Source organism: Labeo rohita, chromosome 14 (assembly GCF_022985175.1).
Source record: "Labeo rohita strain BAU-BD-2019 chromosome 14, IGBB_LRoh.1.0, whole genome shotgun sequence".
NCBI classification, from domain to species: domain Eukaryota; kingdom Metazoa; phylum Chordata; class Actinopteri; order Cypriniformes; family Cyprinidae; genus Labeo; species Labeo rohita.
The window spans coordinates 11450926-11474028 of NC_066882.1; the positions used below are offsets into that span (position 1 = coordinate 11450926).

Sequence of the window (23103 nt, forward strand, 5' to 3'; positions counted from 1 at the left end):
TGATTTAAAAACACTCTAGTATAGTTACCTCTCGTAGTTTATACTATGCCTTGTTAGACCACAAATATGAAGCAGTGTAAAAATGCAGTTAATATGCCACAGATAAAATGTATAATTTTATTATCTGACCTTCTTTGTGCAGAGTCGGTGATGGAATGCCCACACAATTGCTATGGCAATGGAGAATGTGTCTCAGGCACATGTAATTGCTTCCCAGGATTCCTTGGGCCATATTGCTCGAGAGGTATGTGTGGTGTTCTAATGATATAGTTTTCACTGTCAGGATGAATCTCACAAAACCTGTGAAGAACCAGTCACATTTTCTTGTTTAAAGGGGTGGTTGACTGATTTCTAGGCTTGATTGTGTTTATAGGGTGCAGTTTAACGTGTTAGTGCTTTGTTTAAAAAAAAAACGCCATATTTTTCACATAATTGATCTTTATTCTACACCGCTCTGTCCCTTCTCCTATGAACGCTCTGATGATTTCCTGATTTTATGAAGCTCCTCTTTCAGAAATACACAATGGGCTCAGATTGGTTAACTGGCCCAGTGTGTTGTGATTCGTTAAACCGCCTAGTGCACGTGCAGAAATGTCACGCCCCTCACCTCAGTGGCATGCGCTCCGGTTGAGACCCAGATAATATTAGTGAAGAGGACCGCGCAGCACCTGTACAAGCACGGCTCTTACGGGACGTTTCAGAATGGTATGTTTTTGTGTTTGTTGTTCGGGGACCCCCTCGGCAGAAATCGTGAACCCGGGACATCTAGACTGAAAGAAGAAGTCCACTTCCAGAACGAAAATTGACAGATAATGTACTCACCCCCTTGTCATCCTAGATGTTCATGTCTTTCTTTTTTCAGCAGTAGAGAAATTGTGTTTTTCAAGGGAAACATTTCACTTCCAAAATGCAGTTTAAATGCGGTTTCAAACGATCCCAAATACGGTTGTAAATGATCCCAGCCGAGGAAGGGTCTTATCTAGCAAAATGATCGGTTATTTTCATAAAAATAATACAATTTCTATACTTTTTAATGTCAAATGCTTGTCTTGTCTCACTCTGCCTGAACTGTTTTTTCCGGTTCATGACAGTTAGGGTATGTTGAAAAATTCCCATCTCATGTTCTCCCTCAACTTTAAAATCGCCTTATATCGCTTGTTTTACCTTAAGGGTGTTTGATCTTCTTTGCGTGTTCACTTTGCAAAGACTGGGTCGGTACTTCTGCAGTGATGTAGTATAATTTTGAAATGATTTTTGAAGTTAAAGGAGAAAATACAATTGGAGTATTTAAATTGTATTTTTTTAATGAAAATAACCGATCGTTTCGCTAGATAAGACCTTTCTTCCTCAGTTGGGATCGTTTACAACCGCATTTGGGATTGTTTGAAGCCGCATTTAAACTGCATTTTGGAAGTTCAAAATCGGGGCACCATAGCAGTCCATTATATGGAGAAAAATGCAGAAATGTTTCCCTCAAAAAACATTATTTCTTTACGGCTGAAGAAAGAAAGACATGAACATCGTGGATGACAAGGGGGTGAGTACATTATCTATTTTTGTTCTGGAAGTGGACTTCTCCTTTAAATAAACATTACTTACACTATCATAAAAAGGAAAAGAACACAATTCCATTTTATATTTTTCCATTAACAATGTAATTAATATTCTGTTTATCAAAGCCAAGTATGAATCTCATTAACTTAGTGTTTTTAAGCATTTTACATTCATTCCAAAATAATAACTCAAGCCAGTAACAATTTAAACAACATGTTTTATTTGTGAACTTATATTTAGCTATTATTTTTAATAGTTAAAGGATTACTCCACTTCCACAATAAAAATTTCCTGATAATTTACTCACCCCCATGTCATCCAAGATATTCATGTCTTTCTTTCTTCAGTTGCATGGAAATTAAGTTTTTTTGAGGAAAACATTCTGGGATTATTCTCCATATAGTGGACTTCAGTGGTGCTCAACGGATTTAAGATTAAAAAAGCAGTTTCGATGCAGCTTCAAAAGGCTCTAATTGAACCCAGCCGAGGAATAAGGTTCTTTTCAAGCAAAACGATCTGTCGTTTTCTTAAAAAAATCATATTTTTACATTTTTTAATAACAAATGCCCCTGTTGGCTCTGCGATGCACATGCATACTCTGTGCACTCCAGTTCAAGATACTTGGGGTATATGAAAAACTCCCATCTCATTTTTTCCTCCAACTTCAAAATCATCCTACATTCGTGAACATGTACAAGCAAAAGATGTGGGATTTATTGCATGAACCAATCACAGCTGAACATAACCAGTGATATCCAATCACATTGCGATGTGACTTCCCCCATTCATTCTCAATTACCCCCCCACCAAACTCACTGCACACTTTAGTGGATCTGTTAAAACTCAGTGCGCTCAGGGGGGGCGAGAGAGGTGTGGACTCCTGCTGTAACTTTACCCGCTGGTGTCATTGTTGGACAATGTCTCTGTAGAAAAACGAGTGATTTATGTGCTATTTAATGTTAGATTTAATAATACTGGCATTTTTATTTTTGTACTACAAATTTTTTTCTCTTCCAGTATTTTGTGGAGGCACTGTCTCCCTTGCCTTCGTGGCAGAAACAAAATAACTGCGTTTTGAAAAGGATGACTTTTACAACCGTAGTACAGTAATGAGAATCTAATGATGATCGTCATTGGCATGAATGGAAATTGCACAACAATTTGAAAGTGAAACATTCTGAACATATTTTGTGAAATTCTCCAATCTGCGGTCTACCTTTATCCTTCTAACTTTAATTTCTTTCCTTCTGTTAGCGGCGTGTCCTGTGCTGTGCAGCGGAAATGGCCAGTACAACGGCGGGCGCTGCCAGTGCTACAGCGGATGGAAAGGGATTGAATGTGACGTGCCCAGTGGACAGTGTGTGGATTCCCAGTGTGGAGGTCGTGGCCTGTGTGTTACAGGCTCCTGCATATGTAACCCTGGCTTCAAAGGTGACAACTGTGACCAAGGTAACTGGACCGATTTCAGTAGCTATGCAAAGAAAAAACAACACATGTAGCTCATTGTAGTGGAGGAGAGCACTTTTTCAACACCACCGAGCAGCTAATTACATGGATGAGTGTACTGACTTAAAGACTGGTTTTTGTTGTGATAAATTAGCCACACCATTTAGCAGCATCCACTGACTGAAATGGATTCCACATATGGGACTGAGATAAGGCAGAAAGCCAAGAAAATACCCCTTAGATGCACACAAATTTTTTCCTATCTTTTGATTCTTTCCCTTTTGCTCTTTCTGGGTAAAACCAATTGAGCCTATTGATCCACATTCGATAGGCTTGGGAATGAACTCTTTAGATGTCTATGTTCGGGTCACTTGAACAATGTTATAATTGTCATTGAATTGAATGAGTAACTCACCTTGAGGTCGACATGAGCGGGAAAGAGAGCTTGCTAGCAATAGATTGTTTAAAAAGCAAATGCAAGTACATTTTTTCTTATGCTACAGTTTTACAAGTTACACAAAACAATCAATTGCACTTGATAAAAAGTACTTTAGAAGTAACCAAATTACAATTAATAACACAGTGGCAGTGGTCACATTAAAGTGATTGCCAATAACACCTTTTTAAGAGGTCTAACAATTGAATTTTGTAGGCTTTTCATAACAGCTTGTTTTTCTGTTCATGCAATGAAAGTCAGTGTGGTCCATTGTTGTTTTAGACCCCACCAACTTTCAGTATATGGATGAAAACAGTTCTTAAAAATGTCTTCTTTTGCATTCAGAACGATTTGAAATGACATGAGTTTGAGTAAATGATGACCGAATTTTCAGACTCAGCCAACAGTGTTTGCAATTCGACACTTACAGTGACACACAGACAAGATAGCTGTCAAATTCCCTAAAACTGCAACCTCAAGAAGTAGCACAGAATTAAATTAGTACCAGTCTTACCAAGAACTGTACAACATGCTTCCTCCTGCAGTAATTTATGGCCAGAGCACAAAATCTGGAGCATAGATAGATAGATAGATAGATAGATAGATAGATAGATACCTTCAATCCAGCTGTAAAACATGACAATAGATTTGTCATGTGCTTGGTATGTTCCTATGTGCATCATTTGGTCCCAATGATTATGATGTAATGATTGCACTGCATGAATATAAAAGCCATTTTACTGGATCAGACATGTCCCATGGTGCAGACATTGTTCCCTTATGGTGTTTCTATATTCCATGATGGTAATACCTCAAATTTAAAAGTGATTTCTTAAATAGCAGCAGGAAGCTGGAAAACGGCATATCTAAGCTTAATTGAATCTTTATACTGTAGGATGTTCTGGAATGCAGTCTTGTAACTTTCAAAGAAATAGATATTTCTTAAAAAAAAAAAAAAAAAAAAAAAAAAATGTATTATTTGATATAATTATAAATTATTTGAGAGAAAAAAAAAAATTAACAGTGGCTTGAGAAGTATTTGAACACAAAAGCCCCACCATTTACACATGTATTAGACAAAAATATTTGAATAAGTTAAATATCATTTCAAATTTTTCATTTTTTAAAATAAATTAATAATTTTATCCAACAAGAACGCATTAAAAAATACAGTTGTCTACAAAAAACAACTTTAGTCTCATAACTGCTTTCAACATGTTTGTTTCTTGAGCATCAAATCAGCATATTAGAATGATTTCTGAATGATAGTGTGGCATTGAAGACTGGAGTAATGGCTGCTGAAAATTCAGCTTTGTTAGCACAGGAATAAATGACATTTTAAATATATTCAAACAGAAAACAGTTATTTTAAATTGTAAAAATAATAAATTTAATGTATTTTTGATCAAATCAATGCAGCCATGGTGAAAAATATTATTAAAGAGGCATCGACTATTTGCTTAACGATAGATGTAATTTACACTATGTAAATAATCACTACATGATTTTTAATACTTACTGCAAATAGAGGCAATTATCTGCACCTCTGTAATTTAGTACATTATAAAACTGTATGCAAAAGTGTAAATTATAGTTTTAAATCAAATTATCAAATGGATGCTGCCTTATTGGGACACTAAGCCCTCCCTACACGTACCCTAACTCAAACCGATACTTTATTTTCAGTTTTTTTATTATTTACTTCATTTTATTGAAAATAAATGCCTTTCCGGAATAATATGAGATTTGAAAAGGAAGGATAAAAAGTTCACCAAAAGGCTGATTTGAACCCAGGTCGATCGTTCTGAAAAGAGTACAGCATGCACTTTACCATCTGCACCACTGCAATTGATATTTAATGATCGTTTTTTGTAGTGTTGGCTCGCCCAACCACACGTTGGTGGGCGGAGTTAGTGTAAATAGCCTCTGCCAACAAGGCAGGCTATTTGCACTTAGTGTCAATAGACACTCCGTATTAAAATATCATACTAGCCTATGAGGGGAACTGATTTCATAAAGCCACAAAACATTACTGTTTGACCTGAATTACTGTTAAAAGTAAGTAATGAAAGGTAATTCTAAAAAAATGGTCTCAAAATAATGTTGTTTTCCACAGTGGACTGTGTGGACCCATTCTGTTCACGTCATGGCTCCTGTCTTCATGGTTTTATTTTAATATATTTTAAAATGTTATTTATTCCTATAATGTCAAAGCTTCAGTATCACACAATCCTTAAGAAATCACTCTAATATGCTGATTTGGTGCTTAAGAAACATTTTGCATTATTCTTAATGCTTCTGTGTTTTTTTCTCTCCAGGATTCTTTGATTAATAGACAGTTCCAAAGAACAGTATTTATTTTAAATAGAAACCTTTTGTGACAATCTCAGTATCTTTACTGTCAACTGAATTTCGTACAGCCACAAAACATTACTGTTTGACCTGTTGGTTAAAAGTCACTGGAAGGTAATTCTAAGAAAATGGTCTGAAAATAATGTTGTTTTGCACAGTGGACTGTGTGGACCCTTCCTGTTCGGGTCATGGCTCCTGCCTCCATGGTCAGTGCCACTGTACCTCAGGCTGGACCGGATCGAACTGTGAGACGCAGCTCTCTGTGTGTCCAGAACACTGCTCTGGCCACGGTACATTCCAGAGTGAGACCAGCTCTTGCATCTGTGACGTCAACTGGAGCGGTCCTGACTGCTCTACAGGTATTACTAATTCAATAATATTGAAAGGCTTATTTGAAAACCCCAAAACAATTTTTTTCCAGGTTCGATTTTGAAATTTTCAGTGTGTTCTCTGACATTAGACCCCACTGTAAGTAACTGAATCATTACTATAGGAAATGATCTGTGCTCTGACACACTGCCCACACTGTGTGCTGTTAGGTATACTAATCTTTATTTTTCCAGTTTGTTTATCCAGTTGTGAGTAACCTTTCAAACACGTCAGCATTTCCTGTGGCCGTGACGCACATACTGCGTGCTAATCGTACAGAAGTAGCTATAACTTACATTCCCCTTGTGATGCCTGTAAGTAATTGGTGAAAAGAAAAAGAAATGTAGCTGTCAGGTTGTTTCTTCAGAGAATGTTGTGGGAATTATGTCATCGTAAGAGCGTGTGGTTTTGTAGTAAGGGAATTTGTGAAATGTAAATGTGAAGAAAACAATAAATGTGCCGCTGCAGTTATCAGAAAGTGTTATGGTAAGACAGAGATCACCCCGGATTCAATTTGATGTGCTCTGTTACAGAATGAAAAAAAGTGGAAGAAAAAACACTACTGTTCAAATGTTTGGGGATTCTTTAATGTTTTATGCTCAGCAAGAGCGCATTTATTTGATCAGAATTGTAATAATGTGACATAATGTTCATTTAAAATAGCTGTTTTATTTATTTAAAATGTAATTTATTTTAGTGATGTCAAAGCTGGATTTTCAGCACCTATTACTCTAGTCTTCATTATCACATGATTCTTAAAAAATCATTTTAATTAAAGCTGTCAAATCGATTAATTGTGATTAATCGTATCAAGTTTATGTAAAATATGTATTTGTACTATGTTTATTTATTATGTATATATAAATACACCCACATGTATTTAGGAAATATATGTAATACATATTTATATTTATATATAATATAAATCATATATAAATATGAATATATATACTCATGTAAATATTTCTTAAACGTGTGTATTTATATATATTACATATATTATGTAAACATAAACTTTTATATAAACTGTTTTTTTTTTTTTGATGCAATTAATCACGATTAATTGATTTGACAGCACTAATTTTAAAATGCTGATTTGATGCTGTAAAAGCATGTCTTATTATTATTAATACTTAAAACTTTTGTGGAAACCGTGACGATTGTTTTTTCAGAATACTTGAATTAATAGACAATTCAAAAGAACATGAGTGTTTGAAATATAAATCTCTTGTGACATTATCGATGTCTTTAATGTCAGTTTTGACCAATATAATACATTGTTGTTGAATGAAAGTAATTTCTATATAAATAAATGTATTAATTAGTAAAATAATGACAGTAAAGTAAAATAAGCTAACTATTAGATAACATGAACTGAGAATGAACAGTTCTTCTACAGCATTTATTCACCTTAGTTAATATTAATTTTAACTTTTACTAATGCATTATTAAAATCGTATGTTTTTTGTTAACATTAGTTAATGCACTGAACAACTGTATTATTATTAACTGTTTAATTATTGTTCATTATTTGTTCACATTACTTAATACATTAATTAATGTTAACAAATGACACCTTATTGTAAATTGTTACCAATAAAATAAAATAAAAATGCCCAAAAGTTTGAATGGTAGTGTATATTGGTTTAGTTTTATATTCCTATACAAATGTAGTAATTTTGAAAGGCTTTTATTTAACATCAGTTGAGTTTTATGTAGGATTTTATTATCAATGAAATATAACAATACGGCTGTAGAAGTGTTCTATTTAAACTTTTAGCTTTTACTGAATATAAAACATTTGTTTAAGACATAGTAAAGCCACCAAGCCATTACTTTTATCTGGGTGTTTGTGAGCTTAGCATCAGGCCACTTCTAGCTGCAGCACCGGCCATGGGAGCAATGGGAGTCCACTTGCTTGCACAGTTGGGGTTTTGTCTCTTCATTACCTCCACTGTTCCACCTCAATTAAATAAACTTTAATTAACGGGTGTGTGGCGTGGATCGACCCGCCTCCCGCTGGAACCTGGAAGTGCTAAAAACAGATAAACACCTTGCCGCTAATGAAAAATTGATTACATCGACTGGTGTGGAAAAAGACGGATGTTAAAAAAAAAAAAAAGATTGAATGAATCAAGCAACCCTTCACCTTTTTAGAGCAATTTAATATTCCGGAGAGCCAGCACAACCTAATCAGACCCTCCAAGGTCTTGCGATTGAAGACAAAACTCTTGAGAGTTTCAGCAAAAGGGCTCTGGTACAAACATCAGACAGACTTTACTTACGTTTTACTCAATTTTAGGTTTTATGCGTTATTTATTTGTCAAGAGTACTTTTTGCCACTCTAAAAGTTGCTTGACAAAGAAATGGCTTAATGGAAGGCCAATTCTGTACTTGCCTGAGAGGTTGCCTTGGGCAGCGGTGGAGAACTTTGAAAAAGTCACCGGTGTAATTTCTCTGCAATGATAAATTGGCTTCAGCATGGCCTTATAAAATCAAAATTGCCCCTGGCGGTGTTATGCGCTGGGTTTTTAGGAGTCGTTGAGGTGATAGTTCTAAGGACATAATGATTAGTTGAAATGAAGGTGGATGGGGCCAAGCCAGGTCTAAGTTGACCTTGTTATCTAGCATCAGCGTGTTTAGATGCACAGCGCTGCCTGGTTTCAGCCTTGAACTCAAATCTCTTCCAATAGCTGGATCTCTAACTCAAGACAGACAATATCTGAATTGAGTTAACATGCATACTGATGAAAATGTTAATGCGTTTGAAAAGCAGGTGAAGAAAAGCTTGAAATTGCAAGCCATTGCCCAGCTTTTACTTCACCTTACTGTATCAACATTAGAACGTAATGATTAGTTGAAATGAAGGCGGACGGAGGCAATCCAAGTCTAAGCTTCTCTCATTATCTGTCATCAGACACATTTAAATGATCTTACACATTGCCGTCTGGTTGCAGCACGTCTAAAAAACCTTTATATCTGAATCTCTACCTCAATGCAGACAATGCCTGATTTATATGAATTTATGCAGAAAATACATACTGAAAATTTAAATGGCTTGCGCTGTTTGACGCATACAGATGTAATCTTACGATCTCGTCTTGACCTGTAGGTTGTTTTAATACATGCAGATCGGTGTTGGACTGGAAACAGACATGCAGATGTAATTCTACAGTGTGCATGTTAATTCGTTTAGATTAATAGTTTACAGCCCACTGGGAAATTTTAAGGTGACGGTAAATTGAATGTGTAATATAAACTGAGTAATGAAGTTGCTACAGCACCATCTATGGACCCAAGTCTTCCTAATTTGAGATGTCTCTCCAGAATAGCAGAGTGCACAATGTTTGCTGACACTTGCAGAATATGGTTATGCCTTATGGAAGTAATTATCTATTAAATATACTCTCTTTGGCATGGAGCCATTTTTTTAAATTCAATTTTTTAAAATAAAAAAAAAACCCTCCCATGTTGCCTTGAACTTTAACTTTGAAACCAAACTTTTTTTGAGTCGTTTTGCCTACATTTTCTTCTATGAAATAAAGTAATGTATTTTTATAGGCACTACATTTCATGATAAACACTGAAGCACAACATAGAGACGTTTGTCCTTGAAAATGGTCACAAGACAGTCTTGTGTGAATAAGTGTGTGTGTGTGTGTGTGTGAATGTATTTGTTGATAGATGCTCTGGAGAGCTCCAGAAATGTTAGCAGTCACAGCTTGCAGGATGACAAGTTCAGAGCCATTGTGCATTGGCTTTAGCACAAAACTATCAAAGGATTACTGCCAATTTTGTTCCCCAACATTCAAATACAATCCAGCAGTGAGAATTAGAGTGCCAAAGATGCATTCAGTCATAGCATTTATAATTCAGCACGGTGCTGTTGTAAAGGAGATGAAATTTCTTATTTGTTTTGCCAAAGCAGATGAGACAACATGTACATCAGGGGTCTTCAACAGGGGATCCGCAAAAGACCTGCATGGGTCCGCAAATACGTTTTTGTGGAAAAACATAAATATGTGTTAAACAAAAATTGAATATTAAGTTAAATCCAACAAAAGCTCAAGGAATAGTTCACCCAGAAAATTCTGTCGTTCACCCTCAAGTTGTTCCGAACCTGTATGAATTTCTTTCTTCTTTTGAATACAAAATAATATATTTTGAATATTTTTGGGAGTTTGACAGTTCGGAAAAATACTATGCAAGTCAATGGCTACCGGCAGTTGTTGGGTTACCAACATTTTTCAAAATATATTATTTTATGTCCAACAGAAGAAAGAAAGTCATACTGATTTAGAAAAAAAAAACTTCATTTTTGAGTGAACTATGCTTTTTACGAAGCTACAGTTCAGCTAAATGATTCATAGTCTATCCCATATTAAAAAGCATTAAATGGAATTATAATCTAATGTACAAGTATCTAACTCTGTACATCCATAATGATTATTTTAATGGCATGCGTTACTACATTAATGCAAAAAAATGCTTCATTTGTATTGTTTATTTATAAAAATGCATTTTTATGACTTGTGTTCCTGCATGCCTGTATTTCATTACTCCAACTGTATTTCATTACTGTTTGTTTCAGAAATGTGTGCAACAGATTGCAGTCCTCACGGTGTGTGTGTTGGTGGTGTGTGTCGGTGTGCGGACGGCTGGTCGGGGGCAGGGTGTGAACAGGAGGAGTGTCAGGCACACTGTGGGGAGCACGGCGTGTGTCGAAAGGGGAAGTGTGAGTGCCACCAAGGTTGGACGGGAGAAAACTGCAATATCGGTGAGTTCACCCTGTTGTGAACCTTGTATTTTGTAATATTAGCTCTAGAAAGTATCAGTGTTCCCACAGTAAAAACTTGGAAATATCACAAATACGAATTGTGTTTTACAGGTCAGTAAAAAGTATTAGAAATGTGACCCTGGACTACAAAACCAGTCTTAAGTCTCTGGGGTATATTAGTAGCAATAGCCAAAAATACATTGTATGGGTCAAAATTATATTTTTTTCTTTTATGCCAAAAATCATTACAAAATTAAATAAAGATAATGTTCCATGAAGATATTTTGTACTTCTACTGTAAATACATATCAAAACTTAATTTTTGATTAGTAATATGCATTATTAAGAACTTCATTTGGACAGCTTTAAAGGCAATTTTCTCAAAATTTAGATTTTTTTTTGCTGCCTTAGATTTCATATATTCAAATAGTTACATCTAGTCTAATAGTTGTAAATAGTCGATTTATATATATATATATATATATATACTGAATATACCGTATCATTCAAAACTTTGGGGATAGTAAGATTTTTCTATATTGAAAGAAATTATTTTTATACAGCAAGATTGTATTCATCTTAATTAATAAATTCAAGAATCTATATAAATGCATATTATAGTTTCCACAAAAATATTAAGCAGCAACATTTTCAACTTTGATAATGTGATATGTTTCTTGATCAGCAAATAAGCATTAAAATTATTTATTTATATTAAAATGATTTATGAATAATCATGTGACACTGAAGACTGGAGTAATGATGCTGAAAATCCAGCTTTGCATCACAGGAATAAATTAAATTTTAAAATATATTACATTAGAAAACATCTAATTTAAATTCTATTAATATTCACAACTTACTCTTTTACAGTTGATCCAATAAATGGTCTTGGTGAGCATAAAAAGTGTTAAAACATTAAAAAAAAATCTTACCCACCTCAAACTTTTAAAAGGTTTTTTTTTTTTTTTTTTTTTTTTTTTGCAGTGAAATATTTCAAATATGAAATATTTCTAAATGTTGCTCTTGAATTGTGTAAAGCTCAAAAGCCATAGTGAACCTTTTGTAAACAAATAATTCTTTGTAGTCAGATATTTCTTACAATGGTTGACAAATCTGAAAAATTCATTTGATTTTGAAAGCATCCTTATCTAGTAATCAAAAATGACTGGAAAGGTCATGGAAATGTATTGTTTGGAGTGCGAAGCCTGCATATTGCAAAATGTCAAATTATTCATGCGATACTTGAGAGTAATTTTAAAATCAAACACATTATCAGCACATCAGTATACTGTAGCACATTCAAATTTTACTTATGAGGTTGCCAGTTGGCTGAATAGGTACATTTATTGCATAGTTAATATTTTGTTTCTGAATGACTTCTTTTGATTTTTTCCCTTTTATTCATTTCATCACTCTAGCTCACTTTTTGGACAGCAAAATAAAAGGTACAGTGCTTTCTTTCATCAGCCTCGTTCTGCTTTCCGTGTGATGTCAGGAATAAAAATGTATCTCTTTTTAAATTATTGCTTTCTTAAATTCCTCTTTAATGATATTTTTATTGATTGCAAACGTTTATGAAATCGAAAAGCAGAGTCACAGATGTAGACCTTGCTTCGTCAAGAAAAAAAGAAAAGAAAATTTCAAAAGCATTCGTGCCTTCCTCTAATCGAGCTCTTCAACAGTACAATGCAAATATCATGAAATGTCATATTTACTGAGGAGAGGGTAAGCTGCAGCATATTAGGTGTGTGTAACCAGCAGAGGCTGCCTGGGCTGTCTATAGAAATGACACTAAATCACTGCATACCGCAGTATAACACCCCATGTTTAATTCTTTTCCCTGAATGTCTCTTCATGATAGCAGACTGGATAGGATATAGAGGTAAAGGTCATGCTGCCCTGAAGAGAGCATGTGGCTCTGACCCCTCTGTCTCTCAAGCATGACTTTCATTATGTCTATGTACCGTGTATTAATGTCTCCCCACATGTGTGCGGTTTCAGGTTTCCTGTTTTATACAGTGTAACTGTAGGCATACGAAGAAACACACAACATCATCAGTCAGTCCATGCACATATACACATTTGCATTACCCAAATCCCCATTGTTGTACATCTCACTGTCTCTTAATGTAATATTTAGCAGCTGCTAAGCTCCTTAATTTAGCATTTCCTCTGTAATTTCCTTTGACTTCACACATTTCTGTGACAAAGGATATGATGGAGCACTTCAGTATACTGTCTTATAAACTCTCTCTGCACTTGTGCTGTTCAGCTCAGCATGCTGTTAATTCACATGGACATTGCTAGATCTGTAATTTGATAGTATTTTTCATAAGAACGTTCTTCAAACTTTATAAGCTGCTCAGATGCCTCATAAATACTTTATGTATTTTTTCCTTCTGGTATTTAGCTGAACTTGAAATGGAGAACAGAAAATAAGTCATAAAAATCATTTTCCACAATGCTAAAGCACATATTTTGTCCAGCTGTTTCATGTGAAATTACAGCTGTCCCTGAGTCCTGTCCGATGTCTTTAAAATGTCAAGTTCCAAACGTTTGATTGACAGAAACACATTCACCGTGTTTTCCCCTGTATGTTTATGCAGTTCTTTATGGTGAGTTCTTCACCTCTTTGACACATCCTAGGCTGCCGATTGGTCGGAATGTATAACTGATGAATTTGTCCCGGTAGATAGCTGTCCAGGGCTGTGTAACAACAACGGCAGGTGCATTCTGGACCAGAACGGATGGCACTGCCTCTGCCAGTCGGGATGGAGAGGGGTGGGGTGTGATGTTGCCATGGAAACACTTTGCTCTGACGGCAAGGACAATGAGGGAGGTGAGAAAATGATGAGAAGTTGGGGGCTAAATATTTGTTTTAATAGCATTGTGCTCCCACTTGTATACTAAAAATGTCTGTGTAACTTAAAAAGCAGTTAATATGTAGTCTAAAGTGTTTTGCTGTTGTTTTAGATGGCTTGGTGGACTGTATGGACCCAGACTGTTGCATTCACAGCACCTGTCAGGGTCAGACGTATTGCCGTGGGGCTCCAGATCCCAGTACAATTCAACACCTCAGCTCACCTACTCCAGAAGCTCAGGGCTTCTATCAGCGCGTCAGCTTTCTGGTAGCTCCGGGGGGCACACATACCCTACTAGGGGAAAACACGTTCAACAGCAGGTTAGGAGATTTTGAACTGCTGAAGAACAGTCAACTAGGTTTGGAATTAGGGACCTAAGCTACAGTGTATTAAAAAAAAATGTGGCTGGAAGGGATACTTCACCCGAAAATAGATATTACCACAAAAGGAGATTTCATTGTTTGCCCAAGCAGTGAAAGTCACTGGACACAAATGTTGCTTTAGACCCCATTGACTTTTATTACACACTCTAAAAATGCTGGGTTAAGCACTGGGTAAAATATGGACAAACCCAGCAACTGGGTTGTTTTGACCCAGCTATTAGTTTAAACGTTTAACCCAACCTTCTGGGTAGTTTTATTTAACTCAGCTATTGTTTAAAAATTACTATATGTGACCCTGGACCACAAAACCAGTCGTAAGTTGCACGGGTATGTTTGTAGCAATAGAAAATAATACATTGTATGGGTCAAAATGATCAATTTGTTTTTTATGCCAAAACTCATTAGGATATTAAGTAAAGATCATGTTCCATGATGATATTTAGTAAATTTTCTACCGTAAATATATCAAAACTTAATTTACGATTAGTAATATGCATTGCTAAGAACTTCATTTGGACAGCTTTAGAGGCAATTTTCTTAATATTTAAATTTTTTTTTGATATTCAAATAGTATCTCAGTTAAATATTATCATATCCTAACAAACCATACATTAATGGAAAACTTATTTATTCAGCTTTCAGATATCAAACATTTGAACCTTATGACTGGTTTTGTGGTCCAGAGTCACATATGACTGGTTAAAAATAAATCCAAAATAGGTTGTAAATTAAAAATACATAATTATACATAATTATTAGAGGCATCAGCGATAATCAGAAAGTGAACATTTATTATTACAGGGTTCATACAAATTATTTAAAGTGCTTAAAGGACTTGAATTTGACTTTTTGGAATTTAAGGTCTGGAAAACCCTTGACAATGGCAGTATTTCTGAAGAGGTACTTGAAAAGTGCTTGAATTATTGAAATGAGATGTATCTATGAAATAATTGTTTTATTTTTTATATATCTTTAATATCTTTTCACACAAAATTCATTCAATTCGAAAAACGAAATACTTTTTTTTGCTTATTTCAGTTAATAAAACTAGTTTAAAAAAATAAAATAGAATAAAACATAAAACTAGCGAGCTAAGCCAGTAGTAGTACTGACGATGTTGTGTAAACATGACTGAAGACACGAAAAGAGAAACAGATGAACCGAATCAACTGAGTGAGTCATTTACGCTGAAACTGATCTGATTGATTCAGACTTGTGACTTCGATCATGCTTTTTGAAAGTTTTTTGATCAGTTTCAATACTCTGAATCAATTAAACAATTGTGTCGCAAAGTGATTCACTGTTTCGAAGCGCTCCAATTGGGTTGCGTATCACAGAGCATTTGATTGAAATTGGGACTTCGGAGCGCATTTCGCGAATCATTTGATTCAGATCGGAACTTCGGAGCAGGTTCACAAACCTTTTGCTTCATGTCGGAACTTTGGAGCACGGTTCGCGAATCAACTGATTCAGATCGGAACTTTGGAGCGGGTTCGTGAATCATTTGATTGAGATCAAGACTACGGTGCAGGTTTGGGAATCATTTGATTCAGTTTGCGACTTCAGAGCGCGTAGCGCAAATCATTTGTTTCAGTTTAAGATATCAGAGTGGTTTCGCAAATCTTTTTTTCAGATTTTTTTATTTTATTAAACAGTAGAAGACATCAAACCATTAGGGCAATATATATAAAATCAAAACAAAGAAAAAAGAGAAAGAAAGTAGAAAGTTTATTATTTATTTAGTATTTTTTCAACTTCTTAATAAATGTTAATTTGTAGAACATATAAATAAATGTTCATTTCCATCTTATTTTGGGTTCATTTTAAGCAAGAAATAGAGTAATTTTTAAGCAATATTTGAGTTTAATAAAACTCCCCAAAAGGTTGGGTTAAACATTTAATCCAACTGCTGGGTCAAAACAACCCAAAAAAAAAAAAAAAAACAAAACTATAAAATGTATCTTCAAAATATCTTATTTTGTGTTCCTAAAGAGGTTTGAGTAAATCATATCAGAATTACCAGTTCTTCCAGTGTAGCTTGGAAAGCTGCATTTTGTAGTTGTTTTATAAGCTATATTTTTATGACTTTTTTATAATGTTAAAACATATTTTATGATGTCATAAAATTGCTGAACGTTATTTAACAATGACTTTTAACTGCCAAAATTGTTTAATATGTAACATTCTAAGCTGTTCACTGTGAGACACATGGCGTATTATCCCGACAATGCCTCTATTTCATGTTTTATTTATCAGTGGTATAACATATTAACATGTATATGCATAGAAAGTCCTTCTGGCTATGCAAGTAAATGTGATGCCGTTTGATGTGTTGCACAAAATTTCCCACAATCTTAAAATGTTTTTTGTAACGTTTTGTGGTCGTAGATCTAACAGCATGGGAAAACAGCGCAAGCCTCCACCACTCATACAGAATAGACAATAGGGTTTTCCTTTTTGATAGAAATTCAGAACTTCCCTTTTTTGAAGCCTCCATGTTGTCCTATCTAATTTGTGCTGCTTTCATATTGCAGATAGAAAAGCTATCCACTCGTTGGTATGATTTGTACCAAAAGCTAACGTACCATGTACTTTAGAAAATGATTACTTTTTCCAGTGAAAAAATTGAGCGGCTCACCTTTGTACCTCTTCAGTTTGGATTCTTGAGCGAATATGTTCTTTGCCCTTTGGTGTTTTTGGACAAAGTTAACAATATGAACATCGCTGCTTGTCTAAGGCATTAGAATAGGACTAGTCAAGAAAAACTTTAGAATCTCTTGATATTTGGCTGATGAAGCTTTTGATTATGCCTTGATGAGGAAACTTCTCATCCCGCCCATCTGCCCGGAGGTTTCTTTTGTTCCCACATTGAGAAATTATCACACAATTAGTCTAAAGATGCAAGATTGCAGGTCAGCCACTAAATGGTGCTTGGTAAAATAATTTGTGCTGTAATTACGTCTGTGAAGATTATCAAAACAGAGCGGCGGAGGAAGGTCAGGTGCAGTGCATTGCGATATTTTATAGTAGATTTCTATTAATTTTATATTTAAAATGTCAATTTAATGCTGCTTTTTTTTTAACAAGCAGCACGCCGACCTTGAAATTCACTGCTATGAACAGCTGGTTAATCTACCTTTGTTTTCACTCAAAGGCATTTTTATGTGTTTGTGTTTATTTAACAGCCTGGTGTCCATAGTGCGAGGACAGGTGGTGACCAGTGACGGCACTCCGCTGATTGGGGTGAATGTGTCCCTTCTGCATTACCCCCAGCAGGGTTATACCATCACCAGACAGGACGGCATGTTCGTACAAATATGTTTTACTCAGACGCATACAAGCACATACATAAACACATAATTATGCTAATACCTATACTTAAGATAGTCGGTATGAAACTATTTTGCATAGTTTTATGCAAATTCATATTTACATTTCACTGCTTCCCACACAAGTCAAGTCAAATCGACACAAACAGGCACATTCTCATCCCCATGTCAGTGTTACTGTCACTCAGACAGTAACACAACACATTACAGTTTGAACTATGAATGTCCTTTTATGATCTGTTCATGACCGAAACGTTTTTATTACAGTTTTATATATAGATATAGAAGGTGCACAGTGTCATTCACACAAACACTGAACACCGTCATGGTAACACACATGAAACTAAATAAAGCAATAAACATTAATTTAACAACATTAGATGTAACATAGAAACCTACAGCTGATAAGAAAAAACTAAGAAACAGTTACTTCAACCAAAAAACATCAAATGTGTACTGTAATGCAGGGAATTCTGGGAATGTCAATTTACGGTTACGCACTGTAAATCATATGTTCTTTTTTTTACTTCCAAAAACAGTATATTACAGTAAAATTGCATGTAATGTCCAATACAGTTTTTCACTGTATAAAGTCGGGGAACTTACCGTTAACCAATTAATAGGTTTTTACTGTAGCATTTTTACAGTCTTTTACGGTTATTTTTTATATGATACATAATATCATATAATGTGTAATTTAAATTATATAAGTTAAATGTAGAATTTACATTTATGTAATTTTATCTTTTAGTAAAAAAAACATTTTATTGATTTAATAAAACTGAATACAATTTGTATACGTACTTTATTTAAAGGAGAAGTCCACTTCCAGAACAACAGTTCACAAATAATTTACTCACCCCCTTGTCATCCATAATGTTCATGTCTTTCTGTCTTCAGTCGTAAAGAAATTATGTTTTTTAAAGGAAAGCATTTCAGGATTTTTCTTCATATAATGGACTTAAATTGTGCCCCCGATTTTGAACTTCCAAAATGAACTTAGACGTGATTCGTAGTAGTGATGGGAAGTTCGGATCATTTTACCGATTCAGACCTTTGAGTCTCGTTCAGCAAAAGAGTCATTTCGTTCATTTTAGCAATATCAGCATCACATGACAGCTCCATAAGATGACTCGAAAAACCCAAAGACTCGAAACAGGTGAACTAATTCCAGTACAGAACCTAACAGGATGTTGCGCATGCGCGACTGAACGAATCACTCCCGGAGACGACTCGTTCTTCGCGAGTCACATTAAAGATTCATTCAAAATGAACAAATTGTTCATGAACGACCCGTGGATGCGCATCCGAGAGTTATTCTTCGAAAAAAATGAATGGTCGTTTCGCTAGATAAGACCCTTCTTCCTCGGCCGCGATCCTTTAGAGCCCTTTGAAGCTGCATTTAAACTACATTTTGGAAGTTCAAAATCGGGGGCACAAATGAAGTCCATTAAATGGAGAAAAATGCTGAAATGTTTTCCTCAAAAACCATAATTTCTTTACGACTGAAGACAGAAAGACATGAACATCTTGGATGACAAGAGGGTGAGTAAATTATTTGTAAATTGTTGTTCTGGAAGTGAATTTCTGCTTTAAATGATTGCTTACATTATTTACATTATTTAAATGTTTTAATAAATTTATATTAATTAATAAAATTAACATTTATCAGAAAATATATATAAAAAACATTACATATAACATCATATTTTTACATTTACATTTTAATCAGTATTCTATTTATTCAATAAATTAACTTGCTATTTTTTTTAATTTTCAGATCATTAGTTATCAAAGCTCTGTAAATATTGGTCACAGACACAGAGATTTACTTTAAATTACTTTAAACTGATTACTCACTAAAAACTCCCACAGTTTTTGTGCAATTTTAAATCTTATTTTGATGTAACAAAGTGGTTAAATGTTACTTTTTAAAATGAGCCTGGTCTTCCCATTAACGCCATTATTATTGTTCATTCAGACTGATTCAAGAACGTGAAATGCGCACAAACACAAAAGGCGGGATTTATCGCATGAACCAATCACAGCCAAAATAATCAGTCATATCCAATCAAATCATGATGGAGGCATTGCCTCCTCTCATGTGACTTTCCCCATTCATTCTCAATTACCCCCCCACCAAACTCACCACACACTTTAGGGTGTCTGTTAAATCTCAGTGGGCTCAGGGGAGGTGAGAGAGACACAGACTCCTGTTGTAACTTCACCTGCTGGTGTCGCTGTTTGACAGTGTTTCATTAGAAAAACGAGTGATTTATACACTTTTTAATACATAACACTGGCGTTTTTTTTCCTCATCCAATATTTTGAGGAGACACTGCCTCCCTTGCCTCCTTGGAGGATATAATTATACTGTTTCGATCATGAAACATAAGTAAGTTGAGTCAGACAAATAATGTTGTAAATTAATCAAATGGTAATTTATTAACTGTTCCAACCAGTTGAATTGATTCAGTGAAGGACGTAAGACTGACAAAGCATAAAGCAGGGCAAAATCTGATCTCCACATGCATACATTTAAAAAGATGAAAATGTCCAGTTTTAAACCTCATTTTAACTGTAGTTATACAACATTAAAACAGTCTGCAGAGTTTAACTTTCAGATCTTAGCTAGTTCTGGGGCTATCTGACCTTCTTGTACCTTTATAATAATCCCTTTAGTCATTATCCATCATTATCAAGAATCACTCAGATCAGCAGTTAATGTTAGTCATCTACTCAAGGGTCACATGTGTGGGAGTTTGCATGCGTATGTGTGGCGACCGTGTGCCTTTAACTGAGGCATGACCGTAACGCATTAAAAACTTTATTTTCTCTTCAATAGAGTTTAATGAAAGAAAAAAATACTCAAGGGATGGATCTTCATCTCTAAAGAAGGAAGGCCGATGTCGGGGATTATCCGATATATCCAGATCCCTCCTAAAAACCTGCACACAGGGGAATAGGCTTCAGATAATCGTGCTTGTTCAGTGCTGGTGTCTGCTCTTGGTTAGCAAGCGTGTCCAAGGGGAAACAGAGGCAAAGAAACAGCTTTAAAGGCCGATGGTCTGGAACAGTGGCGCAGCCATGCCAAGATTGAAAAAAGGAACAGGAGCAGTTAGGGAGAATTTCAAGGCAGTGCAAGGATGTGTATGTTTGTGTATATGTGTGTGTAAAGTCACCCCACCGTTCATCTCTCGCCTTCCGGGCAGGGGAGTCAGCAGCTCATATAGAGCACGACTTCAAAGAGACGCCCCTTCATTTCCAAATCTGCGCCTACCTCCTCGCTATACCATGCTAATTAAAATAGGTCCTGCTCTAACTGCTACATCCAGATCTCTCATCCAAATCCCTCAGACGTAAAAAAGTTACATCACATCTCTACCCCTACTCTCATCAACTAATAGAACATTTTAAGCATGCCAGCGAACTACTGATAAAAGACAGTGAAGTCTGCCATGTATTTTAGCTCTTATTTATGAATCAGATTCATTTTTAGAGAAGGATATGAAACGCGGAAGACATCAATAACTAAGCGCTTTGATGAGCCTAACAAACCATGTAATTTGGAGAGGACCCATGTGCTTATGAGTTTGATAACAGGAAATTATGAATCACACTTAGCCTTCATATGCCCTCTGCCCCCATACAAACAATGTGAGATTCTGCCGCAAACTGTATCTTTCATAAAAATAGTGAATTATTATGTAAATATAAACTATTGTTCAAAAGTTTGGAGATGTTTTAATGTTTCTGAAGTGAGTCTCTTATGCTCACCAAGGCTACATTCTGTATTTTAGGGCTGCCCTCGACTAAAGATTTGTGCATTTTAAGCATTAGTCAGCTAATCGTTAGTTTATTAATAAACCATTTAAATCATAGTAATGAGCCTTTAATTGCCTACATAGCCTAATAAGCGCTCAAGTGCACACACAAAGCTTGCCAAAGCGCACCGGCAGAAGTAATGATTATGTGTCAGGGAAAAACAGTAAGGAGGCTGCATTAACATTTTAATAATAACTAGTGCTTTACGTCATCTCCGCAGCAGTGATTCACCTGTTTGCATGTTTCATACAGATTACGTAATCTGAGAATATTTGTTTAAACTGGTTTATTTGAATGTAGACATTATGCTCTTTATAGATATATTTTTAACATCTAGGCAAGTATACACAAAGTTTCGGTTAATTCTTTTTCTTGATGCACTCAAGTTCACAAAGACCGAGACGGCAGAAAGTGCATTTGCTTTCATTTTTTTACAAAAGTACAAAGTCTTTGCAGATTCGAAAGATGCATTACATTTATCTGTATGACCAAGAATGACAGAGTATTTTAAGAGCAAGTGACCGGACCGGCACCTCCATCTGTCATGCAAGAAGCGTGCTACTGTTCAGCTTCCACGCTCCGCACAGACACTTCAATAGCACCCATTTTCTATGTTAACATTAGATTGAGCGGCCAAGTAGAGTTGCTACTACTTACATATTTCAGATGATAAGCCATATTTGAGGTCAATGAATGATCGGCGAGCATTTGGATGTCCTACCCAAACCACATTGAACAACCGTTAATGATCTGTCCGTCATAGACTGCGTGACTTCGCCACCTCCTGTGGGTTTTTTTTTTTCTGCGACTAATAAAATTTTGTTTGACCAAGCCTCTTCTGGTCCACTAACGGTTAGTCGTCTATTAGGGGACTACTGATTTAATCAAAAACATGCAGTAAAACAGTAAAACTGTGACTGTTTATTGTTAATGTACTTTAAAATGTAATTTATTTCTGTAGTGACAGAGCTGAAATTTAGTATTCAGTGTTGCATGTTCCTTCAGAAATCATTCTTATAGACTCAAAAAATAAAACATTGCATGAACTCAATTTAATTGAGGGCAGGATTTCAATCCAATAAATATTTGTAACCAAAAAATTTCATGCAATGAAATGTAATTGACTATATTTGATCAACTCAATTTGATCAAATATAGTTTCAATAAAATTAATATGTTTTTAAGTGATTATTTTATGCTTGTTGAAATCAAACTAAAAGCACCTCTTCCATTTGATCTAAGTGGACAATAACTGCATCCAGACATATCGTTGCACATCTCTGAACAAACCAGCACTTGAACAACAGAAAAACATGACATTTGCTACATGGATAAATGTGGCAAATCAGGCATTAGCTATAAAATGGCTTTGTTACAATGGCATTCCCAAAGTAGTTGTTTATTTTATTATTAAAACAACTTTAACTCATGTTAGCAGGTCCTCAGCCCAAGTGCATGCTCTACACTTCACCACAACGGTAACCCCCCAAAACACTAACATAACAGAAACTGATTTAAATACAAAGATAAAAGAGCATTAAACATTAACAAGTCTCCCAATTTGATCATCTTAATAAAAAATGCATAAAATAGCATTTTGATTTAACATTTACTATCTTTATCCAGCCCTGTGCAAAGGATGATGGGAAGGGGAAATTTACTTCCTAGTTAGACAAGTAAAACCATTTATGTACTCTCAGCTCAAATGAATTAAGTAAAGTAGTTGTAAAGAATTGTGTTGTAAATTTACTTAAGTACATTTAACAAG

The 23103-nt window shown here is 35.2% G+C and overlaps 1 protein-coding gene across 5 annotated transcripts in view; it reads left to right on the forward strand.

The window, feature by feature from the left end:
• si:dkey-237h12.3 (teneurin-3) overlaps positions 1-23103 on the forward strand; it is a 145581-nt gene that overhangs the window by 87511 nt on the left and 34967 nt on the right. For 4 of the 5 annotated variants that reach the window (XM_051127298.1, XM_051127299.1, XM_051127300.1 and 1 more), the window contains exons 9-17: positions 143-244; positions 2809-3003; positions 5947-6147; positions 10749-10934; positions 12356-12382; positions 12799-12819; positions 13630-13776; positions 13911-14118; positions 17367-17486. In XM_051127298.1, coding sequence (XP_050983255.1) covers positions 143-244; positions 2809-3003; positions 5947-6147; positions 10749-10934; positions 12356-12382; positions 12799-12819; positions 13630-13776; positions 13911-14118; positions 17367-17486 — 1207 coding nt within the window. The remainder of the gene's footprint in view (positions 1-142; positions 245-2808; positions 3004-5946; positions 6148-10748; positions 10935-12355; positions 12383-12798; positions 12820-13629; positions 13777-13910; positions 14119-17366; positions 17487-23103) is intronic. The other variant, XM_051127301.1, reaches the window with a different exon arrangement.